This window comes from Solea solea, chromosome 9 (genome assembly GCF_958295425.1).
Source record: "Solea solea chromosome 9, fSolSol10.1, whole genome shotgun sequence".
Classification (NCBI taxonomy): domain Eukaryota; kingdom Metazoa; phylum Chordata; class Actinopteri; order Pleuronectiformes; family Soleidae; genus Solea; species Solea solea.
The window spans coordinates 23322019-23340300 of NC_081142.1; the positions used below are offsets into that span (position 1 = coordinate 23322019).

The following is an 18282-nucleotide window of genomic DNA, read 5'->3' on the forward strand; positions in this document are numbered from 1 at the left end:
CTCTTACCTTGCTCTGTGCTACACTGCCACTGATTGAAGTTGCGTCCGATGAGAATGAAGCTCCTCGTCGTGTCTGGACGCTGACTCAAGTTCTGGAGTTGAGCAAATGGGACAAACATGTCTCCAGATGTGGGACAACTGCAGAGGTTTAAGAGATGGAGGAAACAATTATTGTGATGTCAGTATAACACAACACACTGCTAATGCACTGCTCTGAGATACTGAGGACAAAGTGAGGACACAGCTGTAAGACTGTAAATAAAAAAAGCACATAAAGCAACATAATGGCTGAAAAAAGCAGCTGCAATTGTGAGGAAAATCTACTTAGCATAGTCAGACACAAGTAACGCTATAATGAGTTACAAAATCATTGTTTGAGTCCAAATAATGAACATACACAGTATGTGCCTTCAGAGTAACTGCTCTTCTCCAAAAATATAGGAACACCAGCTGGCAATCGATCAAGCTATCAAGTGATTTTGGCAGCTAGTTTTTTTAGCTATTTTGTCAACTAGCAATGTATCTAGCTATCAAGCTTAAAAGCTATCTATTTACCTAATCTGTAAAGCTATTTTGTCAGTTAGCAATTTATCGAGCTATAAACCTACTTTGTCAGCTAACAATCTATTGAGCTATCAAGCTATTTTGCCAGTTACCAACCTATCTAGCTACCCAGCTCCTTTGTCATCTGTCTGTCTGTCTGTCTATAATTCCTGCAATAAAAAACACAGCAAAAAATACAATTTGCAACATGAATAAAGTATAATAAAGGAAGAAGCTTGAAATAATTTGACTAAAACTTAATTACAACCCTATTGACAAGACAGTGCCACAGTTACACTGAAAATATTCAATTTTTATGTAAAGAAGGGCCAAATTCGACAAGCCGCCGCCTCTTCAGTCTCATCCACAAGATCATTACTGTGCTTAGTGAAATGTCTCTTCTATCACTTATCTAGGATTACAGACAAACACAAATACTACTTTGGCACAGAGTCAGAAACATTTTTCAAAGTGCACTTTCCTTGTTAATGCAGTATTTACTAATAAGCAAGATCCATTTTTGCTCTTGCATTATTTTCAGTGGTCCTGTTTTCACATTTTAATTATTTATGTCTTGTTTTAGAGGACACTGGAGCACGTTAATCTCACTCTTTTTAGTTACTTACTTATCGACTTATTACAATGTTTGTCACGTCTGTGCAGTCTCTAGGATGTTGTTGAACTGGTATCCAGTAGCTGTCGTCACATAATCCCGCCATGCTACACTCGGAACCAAAACAACGCCATTTTGGCAGGAACACAATCATGTTGTATGTTCAACTTCCTTCAAGTTTCCCCTTAAGTGCCAACCAGGAAACTGAATCTGGATGCAAACGTCAGCATCGTTACAGACTCCAACGCTGATTAACTGTGCTGTGTAAGTGTTCTCCGGAGTAAAATGAGGGAAAAGTTTATTAGAAAGTCAAACATGTATAATCATGCTGCAGGTCTGGAATAATGTCCCCTCTGGCTGTTTCCATACATGGGTGAAAAGCACCTGGGGGTGTAATTAGGATGAGATATATTCAATTTGTCAGATTGTGCGATATATTACTTGATCTCTAAGGATTTTAAGTGTGCAGTGAGCTCACTCTTAGAACTTAAAAACCTGCACTGGATAATTTTCGGAAGCTTTTCCTGCCAACATGGCTGTGTTTGCTATGTTTGTGAAACAAGTGGATTAAAGAGTAATGCGATGTACGGAGCTCTATTTTTTTGGTTATGGCTGACTGTAGTGTTGATATAACATGTGCTCTCTACAGTGGGTTGCATAAATATCCGCACCCCTAACTTTTCAACATTTTGCCATGTTAGGACCAGAAACATAAATGTATTCAATTGAAATTTTATGTAAAAGACACACACTAAGGGACACGCAATCGTGAAGTGAAATGAAATGTATTCATGCTTTTGAACTTTTTTCATAAATACAAAACTGAAAAGTGGGGTGTGCAAAAGTATCTACCCCCCTGAGTCAATACTTCGTGGAACCGCCTTTTGCTGCAATTACAGGGGGTACGTCTCTACCAGCCTTGCACATCTTGAGACTGAAGTTTTGCGCATTCTTCTTTGCAAAACACCTCAAGTTCAGTTAGATTAGATGGTGAGCGCTTGTGAACTGCAGTTTTCAGATCTTTCCACAAATTCTCAATTGGATTTAGGTCTGGGCTTTGACTTGGCCATTCTAACACATGGATATTTTTTGTTTTCAACCATTCCTTTACAAAACTCATTCCTTAACAAACTCATCGGGCAAAGCCAGCCATGTTGTTGGAGAGGAGATTGACTCCCTGACAGCAGTGTCAGAGAGAAGGATGTTGTCCAGGATTAGGTCCATACTGGACAACTCTCTCCATCCTCTCCATGATGTGCTGACCAGCCACAGAAGCACATTCAGAAAGAGACTCATTCTACCACGCTGCACCACAGAGCGCCACAGGAAATCATTCCTGCCTGTGGCCATTAAGCTGTACAATTCTTCTGTAGGATAAATAGGCTTATATTTCCTCTGTATATATTGTTAATATGGGGGGAGGGGGAGGTACACGTTTTGAAGTACATTCTGGAAATTTTTAACTTTGTAAATTTATTCTTATTTTATTCGTATTCTTTTAACTTTGTAATTTTATTCTTAGCTTTATTCCTACTTATTCTTATAGTTTTTAACTTTGTAATTTTCAAAAAAAAATTGCTGCTATAAGATTTGTTTGCTGCTACAAAATTCGTTACCTTTGTACACCGGAGCGCTGTGACGAAAGAATTTCCCGCAAGGGATGAATAAAGTATATTCTATTCTATTCTATTCCATTGTTGCCCTGGCTTTATGTTTAGGGTCATTGTCTTGCTGGAAGGTGAACCTCCGTCCCAGTCTCAAGTCTTTTGCAGACTCTCAAGTTTTCATTCAAGATTGCCATGTATTTGGCTCCATCCATCTTCCCATCAACTCTAACCAGCTTCCCTGTCCCTGCTGAAGAGAAGCACCCCCAGAGCATGATGCTACCACCACCATGTTTGACAGTGGGGATGGTGTTTTCGGTGTGATGTGCAGTGTTTCTTTTATGCCAAACATAACGTTTTGCATTTTGGCCAAAAAGTTCAATTTTGGTCTCATCTGACCAAAGCACCTTCTTCCACATGTTTGCTGTATCACCCATGTTTTTTTTTTAAGAATGGCTTTATTCTAGCCACTCTTCCATAAATGCCAGATTTGTGCATTGTACGACGAATAGTTGACCTGTGGACAGGTTCCCCCACCTGAGCTGTGGCTCTCTGCAGTTCATCCAAGGTCATCATGGGCTTCTTGGTTACAGCTCTGACCAGTCCTCTCCTTGTTCGGCCAGTGGGTTTAGGGGGACGGCCCTGTCTTGGTAGGTTTGCAGTGATGCCACACTCTTTCCATTTCTGAATAGTGTATTTAACAGTACTCCAAGAGATGTTCAAAGCTTTGGAAATCTTCTTATAGCCTAAACCAGCTTTATACTTCTCCACAACCTTATCCCGGACCTGTCTGGTGTGTTCCTTGGACTTCATGATGCTGTCTGCTCACCAATATTCTCTAAACAGACCTCTGAGACCATCACAGAGCAGCTGTATTTAAACTGAGATTAGATTACACACAGGTGGACTCTGTTTAGTCATTAGGTCAACATGTGATCATTCAGAAACCATCAGGCAACTTCTGAAGGCAATTGGTTGCACAAAGAGGATAGGGGGGTAGATAGTTTTGCACTCCCCAGTTTTTTATTCATAAAAAAAGTTCAAAATCATGTATAAATTTAATTTCACTTGATGATTGTGTGTTCCTTAGTGTGTGTCTTTCACATGAAATTTCAATTAAATATATTTATGTTTGTGGTCCCAGCATGGCAAAATGTCAAAATGTTCAAGGGGTGCGGATATTTATGCAACCCACTGTATATATATGACACAAACAAAGAAAAATTACATCCTTTCTGGTATGTGAAGGCCACCGTAGTTCCCTGACAAGTCAATCCGCAATCAGATGTCACTAATTCTCACACTTTCAAGTGTGAATTTATGTCATAATTCTTCACAAAAACGTGCAATTATTACAATGTAATAAATGCATGCTTACCTTGTCTTTTCAAACACTTTCACTGTGGTGTCACTGGCCAGAGAAGTGACCAAACTGACCACCTCTGCTAAGACGGAGGGCAGCAGGAAGTGGGAAGCAATTTCAGCCGTGCACTGCTGAATGGAGGGACAGCCTGTTCATGAACAAGCAGAGATAAAGGGAGAGGTGTGTCAGCGTCGACCTCATCATCAGGCGAAGCAGTTTTTTACTGAAATCAGCTTTCATTTTCTGGCTGGAAACGGGGTCACAAGGATTCTAAGCTTGTGACACGACGTGTCAAAAGAAACATTTTTGTGTTGACACAAAGGATTAAATAATATCATGAATTGTATTGAGTGAATTGCTTTGTTTTGGGTTCAGAATAAACACAAATAATGCATTATTTATTTTATTTTATCATTTTCAATTTGGATTTTTTTTTACCGCTTTTCCACAAGACAGTTTTAGCACGTCACAGCTCGTCTCGACTTGACTCTTTTTTTGTTGCTTTTCCATTAGGGATAAACTCTGCTACCTGGTACTAAATGTGACGTCAACAGACTGCTGAGCTACTGATTGGTCAGAGAGTTTCGTCACTGGAAGAGTCACGAGCGTGAAGTCTGATACAAGAATCAAAAGCGAACAATGCCGCCATCAAGCTATTTTGCCAGGTAGAAATCTATCTAGTTATCAAGCTAATATGCCAACTAGCAATATATGTAGCTATCAAGCTAATATGCTATCTATTTACCTAATCTGTAAAGCTTTTTTTTTTTGTCAGTTCGAGCGATCAACCTACTTTGCCAGCTAGCAATCTATTGAGCTGTGAAGCTATTTTGCCAGCTAGATCAGTTAAAAAGACTTAAAAAACATGTTCAGCCATATTTTAGTTTAGTGACTGAATCTGCGCTCCGGTAATGCAGCACTTGTAAGGCACAAACTTCAAAAAAGGTGGCATATTTCAACAAGCTTATGATCAATTTAACCCTAATTTTAGTCCATAAATTCACACTTACCAAGTTTAGCCATGAAAGTGATCCAGGGCTGGCATGTAACCTGGTAAATGGGGTGTAAAGTGCCTGCATCTCCTTCCTCCAAATGAGACAAATGCCTCCTACACAGCCACAAATAAAAAAAACATTAACACACACACACACACACACACACACACATTAAATGATATTTAATCAGATAAAGCACATTAAATCCCTTAAAGACCAGAGCGGTGGGCGTTTAACAGATTCTTGATCGGCTTTCTGTGAATTCTCTGCCAAGTGCTGAGACTTCTGCTTTTTTCAACAGCGGGAAATTCACGACTATGTTAAACTTAATAGTATTGTAGGAGCAATATTTGACAAACAACAAGGCCTGACACTGGAGTCTGAGTCTCATTATGGAAGGGGATATTCAGTGTTTTTGTTTTTTGTTTTAGTATAATTCTAATTTAAAATTTGAGTGTAAAACGATACACTCAAACTCTAGTCCACAATCTGATGCTAAACAGTTTAGCTAAATAAACATTTCCTATATATTGTATATTTATAAAACATAAATGCAGGCACTAAAATAAAGTAAGAGTGCCTCAATAGAACAAAGAAGCAACAATAAAAAAGTTATTTCACTCGTGCAACAAAACTGATACTTTAAAATTTCACACAAGAAAACATGACAGGGCAGTGACAAAGTATTATTCAATTATTATTATTATAATGTGCATCACGATGTGAACATAGATGATTTTGTATCTTATTGATTTCAGCCATGTAATATTACTTGTCGGTTTTCCATTGGCGAGAAGCTGCAGCTCGACTCCAGAAGCGTTAGTTTTGTTTTTGGGGGGAAAAATAATTTCAATATCACTTGCCAAGAAATGTTTTAAATTCATATTTATCTGACTCGAGGAATCGAATCAAAGTGTGAGACCAGTGAAGATGTTTGTATGTCTGTTTGAAGCCTTTAAGTTAGGGGGGCCTCAACAATCAAATGCCCTGGGGGCCATTGAGAGTCTACGGTCTGGTCAGGAGGGGGCGATTAAGTGGAAAAAAAGTCAAACTTTTCAGTATTGATAGAGATAGTTTACAATAGAAAATGTATTCAGGTTGAAAAATTCATCTTAATAACTCAACATTAAGTGTAGGGCCACCTGAAATTGGTTGGGGTGCCACACATTTAAGACCTCTGCTAAAAAAACAGTCCTACAACCATGACCTTGATGCTTGGATCAAATATGAAACATCTACAGCCACTTTCAGCTGCCCCTGAATCTCCATGAGCTGAATGTGGAATCTTCTCACGCATCCAGTGTCAGATGAACCGCACTCTACCTGTGGGCCTGGTGCAGATCCAGAGTGGCCGCCCTCTCCTGGCTCCACTGCTGCTTGATTGTCTCCGTCTTGTGTCGCCGGCGAGTGGCTCGGCCTTCCTCGCCTCTCTCTTGCACGATGTCGTCGGTCGTCTTTGGGCTTCCCAGCTCCGATGAATCTGGTTTACTCTGCTGGGAAAGTGTGGGAGTTTTCTTTCTTTATGTGAGGCACTTTGTGCTACATTCATGTATGAAAAGTGCTAAATAGATAAAGACGTATTTGGTGTGTACGACAGGAATAACATATCAGTCTCCATCTGAGGATCTTAGATGGTCGTGTTATTTTCTTTTCCCCATTAAGACATCAGTACTAACACAAAACACAAGAAACTGTTTAGTCTATGGAGGAACTGACCCATATGTCCCATAAACTGCGGAGGGTGCTCTTCCCGGTGGGTGTAGTGGACTCAGGTGTGCCGGCCCCCATCATGGTTGTGCTCCCCAAGGCTTGAGTTAAGGAGATGGGGGAAGGACTGGTTTTAAAGACCCGGGAGCCGCTGCGCTGCCGGGGACTGTCCTTCACTTCCTTCATCTCAGGCAAAGGATTCAGCAGCGCTACAGAGACAGAGAAGGAAATTACCAAAACGCACACACACATCAAGACATATGTAAGAACATTGATGCATAGTGATTTAGCTCAGGGTTGATGTGTGTCCTTTGTTATACTGATGCTGTGTTTAGGTGCAAAGACACTTCCAAGTTTACTGCGTTCCAGTTGAGAAGTCGGAAACGTGAATTTATCTCAGACTAGCCACTGTTACAGCTACTGTAACAGTATTATGTGTAAACATGTTCTACCTCGGAATGCAATCATTTCTAAACATTTCTCATCTCTGAATGTGAACATTTTCTAATCTTGGAATGTGAATATTTCCTAATCTCTTAATGTGAACGTTTTCTAATCTCAGAATGTGAACGTTTCCTAATCTCAGAATGTGAATATTTTCTAATCTCAGAATGCAATCATATTCTAATCTTGGAATGTGAACGTTTATTAATCTCAGAATGTGAATATTTTCTAATGTCGGAATGTGAACATTTTCATTTTGTTTGAATGGTCGCTGTTGCTATTGCACAACAAAAGTTCTGTTTAACTTTATATTTTAATTATATAACAACAATAATAATAATAATAATAACAATGACAAATAACGACAGATGGAAATAAATGGATAATAATTGGGTGAGTGCTGTGTAAGTAGGGGGCGGATGCAGCGGCTCGGTACACTGGTGCCGTTAGTAAGTTGCCTGCCAAGTTTGAAGCCTGTAAACCAAACTGTAGGGCAGGTACGCCATTACAAATCAGACAGATTTACTGCACATTTTTTGGAAATATTGGACAATATGTACACAAGCACGGCAAAAGAATATCTTCTCTTTTCTTTTTCCCATCCTTTTTGTTCAGTCACACAATTTAAATAAGAGATCTACTGGCACACCCCGTTTTTCAAAGCACATCCAAAAACCCTGTTCATCGCGCTCATCACAGCTGCTATTCTTTTCAAACACGGGCCAAATAAACAAGGAGGAAGAAGTGGGAAAGACGACAGAGTCAGCGGCAAATTTATTTGCTCCCACACTCACAACAGATGCGAGATGTCACGCTAACACTGGAACAGCTGTTGTGTCTGCAGCCCCCACTGCTACTCCATCAATGTTACTGTTAGGTATGCAGAATACATACAGTATGCAAAACAGTAAGTGTGTGAAAAATGTGGGAGAATTTTTAAACCGGTATCGTCTTCAGGATCATGAACTGAATGTGAAAACCAGTAAGAAAGAAAAGGCGAGAGGGAGTGGAGAGAATGCAAATTTACCCTGTGTGGTTTTGTTGATGTGATGGCAAAAAGTGGCAAAAACAAACATATTAGGAGTTTAAAAGCGGAATGGTAATTGAAAAATACAAAAATATTAATATTTATATATGAATATATAATAACCTATTGTTATCCTTTGGATTATTATTACATCCAAGAGGTTCTCCTCCTGTTGCTCATATGATTCCAAACTAGTTTCTAATTCTAACTTCCATTAGCACCGCTCAACCAGAAGTCTGCCATTTTTGGAAATACAAAAAAATGGCTAGTCTACACATCTAGCAGGTTTGAGCGAGCTGCATCACACTCGGTCCATGTGTTCTAGACAAGTTAATGATTAAAAGTTATCGAAGGATTTTCTCTACGTCAAAAAGCATGGCCTCAGGGCTCCGACAACCTTGACATTAAAATGACGGGGAAACTACTTTTAAATTCCACTTTCCTAATGCTTGAAATTACAACATTAAATTTAATTAATGAAAGAGACTAATAAATTGGTTGGTCGATATTTGCCAGAGAAAAATAAGAAATTGTGTCAGGCTGTAACCGATGAAATGGTTAGCCAGATTAAAAAGAGCATTTTAAAGTAAGTAAAACATCCCTGTTTCTGGGAAATAAGTTTTTTTCGCCTAAATTAAAAATAATGTCAACAACCAAGTTCTGCTTGCACTAGAAAAATGATTTCACCTTGAGCAAACAGTCTGAATTCTTAAAGGCAGCTTCATCGAGACTAGGAGGATTTATTTTAAGTCAACATTTCTTACATGTAAAAATTATGTTGGTTACTGGTAAAATATGGAGTAGTTTTATCTTGTATGTTTGGATTTTAAAGATTTTTAATAGCTGCACTGAGCTTTTTCTCATGATGTATTTATGATGTTTATGAGTGTAATTAATCCCATTTTCAAATTAGAGCAGTTTGGGGGAAGTAAAAGGACCCGTGGGACTCGAGGTAACCTTGTAACAGAATCAAGTTGACTTGACTGAAGATGTCAAGGAAGAAGTGTGACAAACTAAGAGTACATTATCTGATATCACATATGAGATTTTCTCAGTTCTACTCAGCTTCAAAAAAAAACAACAGGGATTTGAAGCAGGCAGAAAGATAAGAAATTGTGTCAAGCTGTAACCGATGAAATAGTTAGCCAGATTAAAAAGAGCATTTTAAAGTAAGTAAAACATCCCTGTTTCTGGGAAATAAGTTTTTTTCGCCTAAAATTAAAAATAATGTCAACAACCAAGTTTTGCTTGCACTAGAAAAATAATTTCACCTTGAGCAAACGGTCTGAATTCTTAAAGGCAGCTTCATCGAGACTAGGAGGATTTATTTTAAGTCAACATTTCTTACACAAAATTATGTTGGTTACTGGTAAAATATGGAGCAGTTTTATCTTGTATTTGACCTCTTAGTTTTTCTAGATTTAAGGCACATTGCATTGTGAAAGTGGCTATATATACAAGCTTGTTTTAAGAAACAAGAGCATTAAATCAATTTAAAAATATTAGACTTGTTTCTCGTTGCATTATTATGTCAGTATCCTGCATTTTCATAGAAATCATCAGTGGTGATGACGATGATGATGACGACCTCACCTTTAGCCTCTTCTTTCTGCGCTCTGGTCGCTAGACAGGACATGCCCAAACACAGAGGATGCGGCAGCACCCGCAGCTCCATGACAACGTCGCAGAGAGCATGGCGCAGCGACCCCTGCAGTTTGTCGCTCAGCTGCAGGGGGCTGACGTTGCCTTGTTCCCAAATGTCAAAGCGAACAAACAGCTGTGGCTCTGTCAAATAAAAAAAACATTACAAAAAATAAAGACAATAAATCACACACTTGGCAGGCATGAGACAATATAGGGAAAAGATACAGCTCCCCCTTGGGGCAAATTAAAAAAGAAATCACAAGGACTGTATGTTGTTGAGTTGGACAGGATTTCCAACGGAAATTCACCAAAAATAACTGACTTTGGTTTTTATTGCGACGAGTGTTAATGTCATTTATTGTCAATACTCTGTGTCTGTAACCAAGTGTAAGAAAACATTAAAATGAAAGAAAAGTGTTTTATTTTGATATCAAATGATACAAAAACATATTTAATATGAAAAATGTATCTGTAAATAATAATAAAATACAATAAATAAGTAATGAGGACAAATGTAATTAAAAATACCAAACTAGCTTGTATATAATAATTTAATGTTGAATTTAATGTATAATAAAGGAGATCACAGACCAGTTTTCATTAGAACTTAATAAAAAAGTGGTGGGGCCCCATTAAATTGATGAGGGGGCCACAAGTGGCCAGCGAGCCGCAGGTTTGAGGCCTCTGATCTGCTGCTCATCTTGGTGAAACAACACTCAATATATATAATTAAAGCTGCAGTACTTAACATATGGTGTTTTGTTGGTTTTCTTTGGCCTCCTACACCTGAAAACAGGCACTGTCAAGTAAAACTATCAGACCTGAGTGAGGGGAGCGTTTGAGTGTATACAGCAGGAGTGCAGGGTCGGGAGGGGACATGTTTTTTGTAGTACTCGCAGTATAAAAAACTTGTGTTGTGTGGAGCTGATAACATATGAATCAACACTGTGTGACCTCATTTGTTTACATTTAAAAGTTAGTTCGTTTTACAGCTGGAGTGTTTGTGGTTTTTTGAGTATGACAAACACTTCTATACACACAACTATATTAATAATAAACTCCTACACCTAATCGTTCAGTGTGATTTACTGTGCTGTGACGCAGTGGCAGTGTGATAAATATAGTAAAGTTGTGTTCATTAAGCAGGGTGATTTACTTGTTCAATTTAAGGGACATTTAATGTTTGGATTTTAAAGATTTTTAATAGCTGCGCTGAGCTTTTTCTCATGATGTACTTATGATGTTTATGAGTGTAATTAATCCCATTTTCAAATTAGAGCAGTTTGGGGGAAGTAAAAGGACCTGTGGGACTCGAGGTAACCTTGTAACAGAATCAAGTTGACTTGACTGAAGATGTCAAGGAAGAAGTGTGACAAACTAAGAGTACATTATCTGATATCACATATGAGATTTTCTCAGTTCTACTCAGCTTGAAAAAAAAGCAGGCTGTCAAACCCTTTTTTCATCACAGGAGTCATTTCCTAGTTCATATACTGTAACTTGACCACAAAATATTACTTCCTGCCTCACTTCATAAATCAAACTGCCCATTCCAGACCAATTCTGCCTCTGTAAAGTAAGTAAAGAGTTCAGAGTGATGATGACCCAGGGGGTGGGGGGGGGGGGGTCTTTGAGTTTCACGTCAAAGCCAACATGTGGTTATTATGGTAATTTCACGCAAATCAGCATCTTTGTAACCAGAGCGAACACCTGTACATAGTTTCCTTCTTTTTTTTGCCTGTTTTTGGACATTGAGACAAATGCTACGTTTACTGTAAACGTAGCATTTGTCTCTCTGCGCATTTTCAGACCGTCATCATGTAAACGGTTTACATGATGACGGTCTGAACATGCGCAGAATGACCTCGACTGCAGTGGCAAACTCATTATCAATATCTATTAACAAAAAGACTGTGTAATGAAATGGAAAAAAAGAGGCAAACAAATTCAAAAGATATCATAGAGGTAATAATAATAATAATAATAATAATAATAAGGTGAAGATTTAATTTGGTGAAGTGGCTAACAATCTGTTGCTGTCTTCTGTTCCTGCTGGCAGCCATGTTTTCATTAACAGTGAGTGTCCAGGTCGTGCGCTGCTTCACGGAAACAGTGAAGATCTCATACAAGCACATTTCAACAAATCTGAAATATGCCTTTTATACTTTTAATTGTTTCCTTCCAGTCAGAAATGTAAAAATGTCACGTTTAAAACGGACCCCATAATACTCAATACTAAAATTAAAAACATTAGAGATAAATATTAAATATAAAGATGAATAAAACTATGCAATGAGTGCCTTTAAAGCAGCATTAACCTATGAAGTTTATGTTGAACTGTACCTGAGCCGACGGTGATTGAGCCCACTTTAACCACAGTGGTCAGCTCGTCAAACTGCTCCGGGTGAGGAGGGGAGACGGGGATTTCCGACTTCTGCACCGAGTCCTGAGTTGGACCCTGAAGGGGGCGACCATGAGCGTCCACAAAGGAGAGGGCGATGCAGGCGATACCTGAGAGAGCAAGAGGACGCGTTTAGTGGTTTTATTTTTAGCTCAAAATTTGGCAATTTCAAACACAACTAATGATCGTTTGGTCCAAAAAATTTAAGAACATTTTAATTTTGGTAATGATGATGTTCTCAAATCACAAATAATTCTGTTTTAATGATTTCTTTGTGACACGGAGCAAAGGAAGCAGAAAAATATTCAGATTTAAGCTGAAAAATCAGAGAACATTTACTTTCATTAAAAACAAAACATTCAAATCGATGAGTCGATGATGAAATGTATTAATTTAGTAATCGATGAGTTGTTGCAGCCCTGTAAAGCAGTGACATCAGTGCTCCCTAAGTCAGGTCTGATAGTTTTGCTTGATAAAGGACGCCTTACACAGAGGATGTTGCATAATTTTTTTGCACGACGACCAAGCAGAGGCAAAATAATAATAATAGTAATGATCCACTCATCAGAGGTTACATACTGCAGCTTTAACTGGGATGAGAAAATAGCGTTAAATCGTGTGCGTTAATGCTCCAACACATCTATTACATGGTGAATATTTATTTGAGGCTTGACCTGCAATTGCAATATCTGTCAGAAAAAATAGCAAATAGACAATCCTCTCTCCCTCCTTCTTACATTTCCCACCGGCGCTGACAAATTCCATATTCCTACGCCTTCCATCACAATTACACAAAGATCCGTGACAGTGAAGTTATTTTCATTTAAGCATGAATAATGTAAAGTGTTTTAATTGCGATGACGTCTCTCTCTGTCACTTTATCCTTCCTCAGTTTCTGCCGCACCGGCAGCTTTAAGAGTGAACACAATGGAGCTTCACAGTGGCAGCGAAAATGCGATTCTCAATATCCATTTTTAGTCCCTTTGACATTTCTGGTTTTCTTCTTCATCTCATTTGTGTTCAAGTGAAGCTGCTGAGTTTGCCTGAGTGAGACTGTGTTGCATTCACTCCGACATTTGGTACAGTACTGAGAGAGTGTGGGGGGAGGGGTAGATAGAGGCCTCGTACACTGGACTTACCATTTTTAAAAACAGTCGACAAATGAAAGGGATTAACGCATGTTGTCAGGATTTTTAAGTCTTTTAAGAACGATCTACAGTCATTGTTGGCTTTGATTCGGCCGATCAGAAAGACATAATAGGTCACACACATTCATTTAATATATTAAACAGACTGTGGAACGTCAGCATATATGTATAAGCAAACGGCATACTTTCCCCAAACTTGGTGGGAAGATGTGATAGACCAAGACGAACTAAAAAGTTGACCGTAACAATCAGGAAGTTGGCCACTTTGAATTTTGGCGTCCATTTTAGTGATTTGCCCCCTACGTAAAATGAGCGAGACACATCAAAGTCGAAAAGTTGTCAGAAGACTGTGCAGATTTAAAAGTGAGGTCAGGGAACTGCTACACTCGCCAACGAATGCACATCTAGACAAAGACTGTCTCCTGCTTTAAAAGTAAGTCGCATTAGTGAGGACGTAGATTCAGTTTGACAGTAAAGAAACTTTACAGTGCTGAGTAAGAGCTTTAGTTTGACCAGGTTTATATGAACACACACACACACTGCTGCAGATGACAGATTAAAACATAATTTAACACGAACACCGAGCCTCCGTTTCACCACTTACTCGACTAAAACACCTAAGAAAAAGTTCATTTAAATGTGAACTCCCATGTGAAAGAGACACACAGAGCCATTTATTTCACAATGATGTGTCTACTTCAACCGAGCTAACAGCTCTAAATAGCCGAGTTCAAGCCTTGCCACTGAGATACGGGGGAATCTGAATCTGTGCTGCCTCACAGCCTCAGATTGTCTGAGAAGTAATGGATGCCTGGGTGTGAGTCAAGGCTGCCATCATTCATCACAGAGTCAGTTACTCTATCACTCTCACTGCGGCCCGTTCCTACACTACATGCATTATGAACTCAGGGGGTGAAATTTTTCCCCTTTCAAAAATCTAAAATAGGACTCCATTACACACATCATAAAACTGCTGCTGCCTGACTTTAAAACAAGCACAAGCCCCCAATGCTGAGGCCATCATTCATAATGTTTGGGTACAATTTATTCAAATCCACACCAGGCTCCATTGAAAAATCCTTCATGTCCAAAGGTTATTGTGAAACTCATGAGCTGAAATTCAAACATTACTGAGCGTAGAGTCTTCTGCTTTCACGGCTTTTCAAACAGGAGGAAAAGAAGGTGTAAATCCAGAGCCGGATCAAGGCATGAACTAAACTGGCTGCTTGGAGGGGGGGGGGGGGGGGCCTTAATCGTAATCTAGAATATTTAGATACTTAAATAATATTTTATCTTTTAAAAATCAAAGTTATTAAACTGATGGACCACTTGACTCATTTGTTCACTCTCTGTGTCCTCATCGTGCAGGTTGCAGGATCCAGATCCTGCAGAATTTCTACTGCTGCTTATGTAAATTAAATCATAGCCTTTTAAACATGTTATCACTGTCTTGTGTAAACCTCTAACTTGATACAATTGTTGTATATCTGCTCCTGGTTTCTTTCTTCTATCTACCTCATCTCCTTCCTCTGTCCACCATTTTTCCTTTCACCCCAACCTGTCTTGGCATGTTGCCGTACATCTTTGAGTCTGGTTCTGTCTGTTAAAAAAGAGTTTTTTTTCTCTCCACTGACACCTAGTGTTTGCTCATTGTGCTCAATGTATGTTATGATTTGGTGCTATACAAATTAAATTGAATTCAATTTAATTTAAGTTCATTATCACCACACTTTTGTTCAAAAAGAGTGACACTGGTTTTTCCTACAATTGGAGGAGCACATTTTCATTTTTCATATGGGTGGACGTAGGTACGTACGCCTGAAAAGTTGGCGTACAGAAAGTGCTTATGGACATCAAATATTCAGATTTATAAAACCGTGCCAGTTTACATTTATAAATCACAGTCAATTCAGCGCAGCTTTTGCGAGCTTCATGTAACGCCCACACTTGACTATCAATAGATAGTCATAAACACGCCCCCCAGATTATTTGTGTTTTATGAATCCCAAGCTTTACAAATGAGGCCCCAGCTCTGATGAGCATGTGATGGGGATCCCTCACGATGGTCTGAATGAGGTCAACTAAAAGCAACTCAAAGATGAGCAGCGTGTATAATGTAATATGCTGAGGGGAAAATACAGCACTGCAACAGAAAAAAACGGGCTGAGAGCAGCAGCAGGAGAAACAGAACCAGCAGCAGCAGCAGCTCAGGCTTCACTTAACGAAAAAAAGAAGAAGGTGAAGGTACCTTTAAACTGAGACGGAGGGAGGAGTTGCTGAACCAGCTCCGACATGGTTCCTGGACCGGGCATCAGAGACAACCACAGAGCAGCAGCGTTACACGTCATTTTAAAGTGACAGCAACAACTCTGCTTTTATGAGTGTCCGTCCACTGACTGAGCAGGCAACACATACAGAACACGTGATGACACAATAACCCAACAAAAAACAAAAAAAGTTCACCTTAACCATGGCCTCAACTCGACAGGAAGTCAGCCATTTTGAATTTTGGCGTCCATTTTGGCGATTTGCACCCTAAGTAAATGAGAGAACTTGTCCGAGCGCGTTTGTTGCACCGACATAAAAAAAACAAGCTAATTTGTACAAGACAGATTTGTACAAGACAGAAGTTATCGAAAATGTATGCGAAGTGCCCTATGACTTAGGCATACGATGAGTTCCACCAAATTTCCCGAAACTTGGTGGGAAGATGTTATAGACCAAGACGAACAAAAAAGTTGACCGTAACCATGGACTCAGCTCATTCTAAAATTCTTAAATGTGAATATTTTCTAGTTTCTTTTGCTCCACATAACAAAGAAAAATCATTAAAACTGAATAATTTTGAGACCTTTGAGAAACATTGTCATTTCCAGGTTTACAGACGGTTATGAAAACAATCGTTGGTTGCAGCCCTGGATGTACTGTAATTGGAATGTATGAGCAGGACAATGACAGAACTGAGACATCTGACCGTCCACATCATTGTTAGTGTGATGCCTGCAGAGAGCAGCACACAAAATACACTTTTGGTTTTAACAAATCCGATGTAATTAGCACAACAAGTCAGATGCTCTCCTGCAACAGGCTGGTCGTCTCTGGTAACGCAGCTAATTAGGCTGGTGATTTTTAAAAGCAAACACAAATGAGGGAAGAACTTCAGCAGCAGCAGCAGCACAGACGATGTGAGATCAGTGTCTCGGTGTGAGGTTTGCTGCAGTGCTGATGCTCATCTAATAAATTAGCGTTGTGTGCGTGAACTGTGAGGTGAATAAGAGTGAAGGGGTTTGTTATGGCAGACAGGCAGCGGAAAATGTGTTTGGGAATTTTAATGTGGCGGTGGTTATAAATAGTGAAAAAGAAACTGTCAGCATATCCTCTCGCTGCCTCCATCACATCAGCAGATTAACAACAGCGAGAGAGGAGTCGATGGAAAACGTCAAGTCAGAGCAAACTATATCTATTAAATGATTTCCTCACCGTGAAAATGAGGTTAACATTAAACTGCTTCACTAATGTCAACGTCGGCAGTGTGCAAGCTCCTCAAGAGCCACTCCTGAAAAACTCAAGACCATAATGAAGTCGCAAACGTCGTTTATTTATTGAGCAACAACTGCTTTTTGATGAAACGACAATGGAATTCACTGAGGCAGACATTTAGCAAACTCCTGCTTCTTCTCAGCTCAACAGTGGTGCCAACTACTTTCAATGGGAAGTACCACGATTGGGCCACGGGCCAGGCTTTGAACACACCTGGTCTATTGTGATTAGAAAACAGGGCTGTCACTTTTGTATCTGAAATTCTGTTCACCGTTTAAACTTAAAAACAATGTTTGAGTTCAAAATAATACAGCCTCAAAGCGCGTGTGAAGTCATTACTGCAAGGTCCAGCAGAGGGTGCTCCGTATTAGGATATGATACGATGCACGATACATGGTCCACGATACCCAATAATATCATGATACAACGATTCTGTGATTATCAAGACAATCATATAGTGACAACATCGCAATATCTGTTTAAACTGAAAAAACATGAAAAGTTAAAAGTGCAGGATTTCTCTGTTTATTCACTACATAGAGAATAAAGGTCAAAGGTCATAAAGTCTACGTATTGAACGTGGATGGAGCTTCTCTTAACGTAGCTTTCTCCACCGTTATCCTGCTGTAAACTCCCTTTTCTTCAGCCAGGTAAGTTGTGTACAGTGAGGAGACATAGTGAGGCGCCTTCATTTGTTAATTAAAATATTAATATTTGCCCTGGTGTGTATAGATTATCGTATTGCACGAAGAAGGACGACGATATATATATATATCACCAAATCCATATTTTGACGGACCTTTTCTCTGGATGCAGCTTGGCTTTAGATTAATTTGGATCCACGCATGACGAATCTGAAGAAAATGGCTAAATTAAATAATAGGAAGCCTTAACTTTTACAAGGTGGATAAATGGATGTTGTTTGTGGAGAACATTGTGCTTAATTCCCACTATTGACATATTTACAGTTGATAATGTCCTTTATAAAAATAAGGACTTTTTTTTTACTTTTTGCTTCAAGATATGAAGTTACTAGAGTTCTCAACGGGTCAGGGAGCCCCGACCAGGTTCGGTCGAGTCGGGCCTCGGGCTTCCTTTTTCCCACTCACAAAACACATTTCTTGCAGTTTGTAAATGATATGTTGTTTGCTGTGAATCATCTCTGTTCATGTGTGGTGAGGAGTAAATGTGGCTGCCTGCTTGATGGAGAGGGGTAGACCTGACGCTGCTGCGTGCGTAACCCCCGACACTTT

At 39.3% G+C, this 18282-nt stretch overlaps 1 protein-coding gene across 14 annotated transcripts in view; it reads right to left on the minus strand.

The window, feature by feature from the left end:
• Window positions 1-18282, minus strand: part of szt2 (SZT2 subunit of KICSTOR complex) — a 102486-nt gene that overhangs the window by 38151 nt on the left and 46053 nt on the right. For 11 of the 14 annotated variants that reach the window (XM_058638912.1, XM_058638898.1, XM_058638904.1 and 8 more), the window contains 7 exons: window positions 12284-12451; window positions 9890-10081; window positions 6835-7034; window positions 6442-6611; window positions 5134-5231; window positions 4139-4271; window positions 8-138 (listed from right to left, as the gene is read on the minus strand). In XM_058638912.1, coding sequence (XP_058494895.1) covers window positions 8-138; window positions 4139-4271; window positions 5134-5231; window positions 6442-6611; window positions 6835-7034; window positions 9890-10081; window positions 12284-12451 — 1092 coding nt within the window. The remainder of the gene's footprint in view (window positions 1-7; window positions 139-4138; window positions 4272-5133; window positions 5232-6441; window positions 6612-6834; window positions 7035-9889; window positions 10082-12283; window positions 12452-18282) is intronic. The other 3 variants (XM_058638910.1, XM_058638905.1, XM_058638899.1) reach the window with 1 other exon arrangement.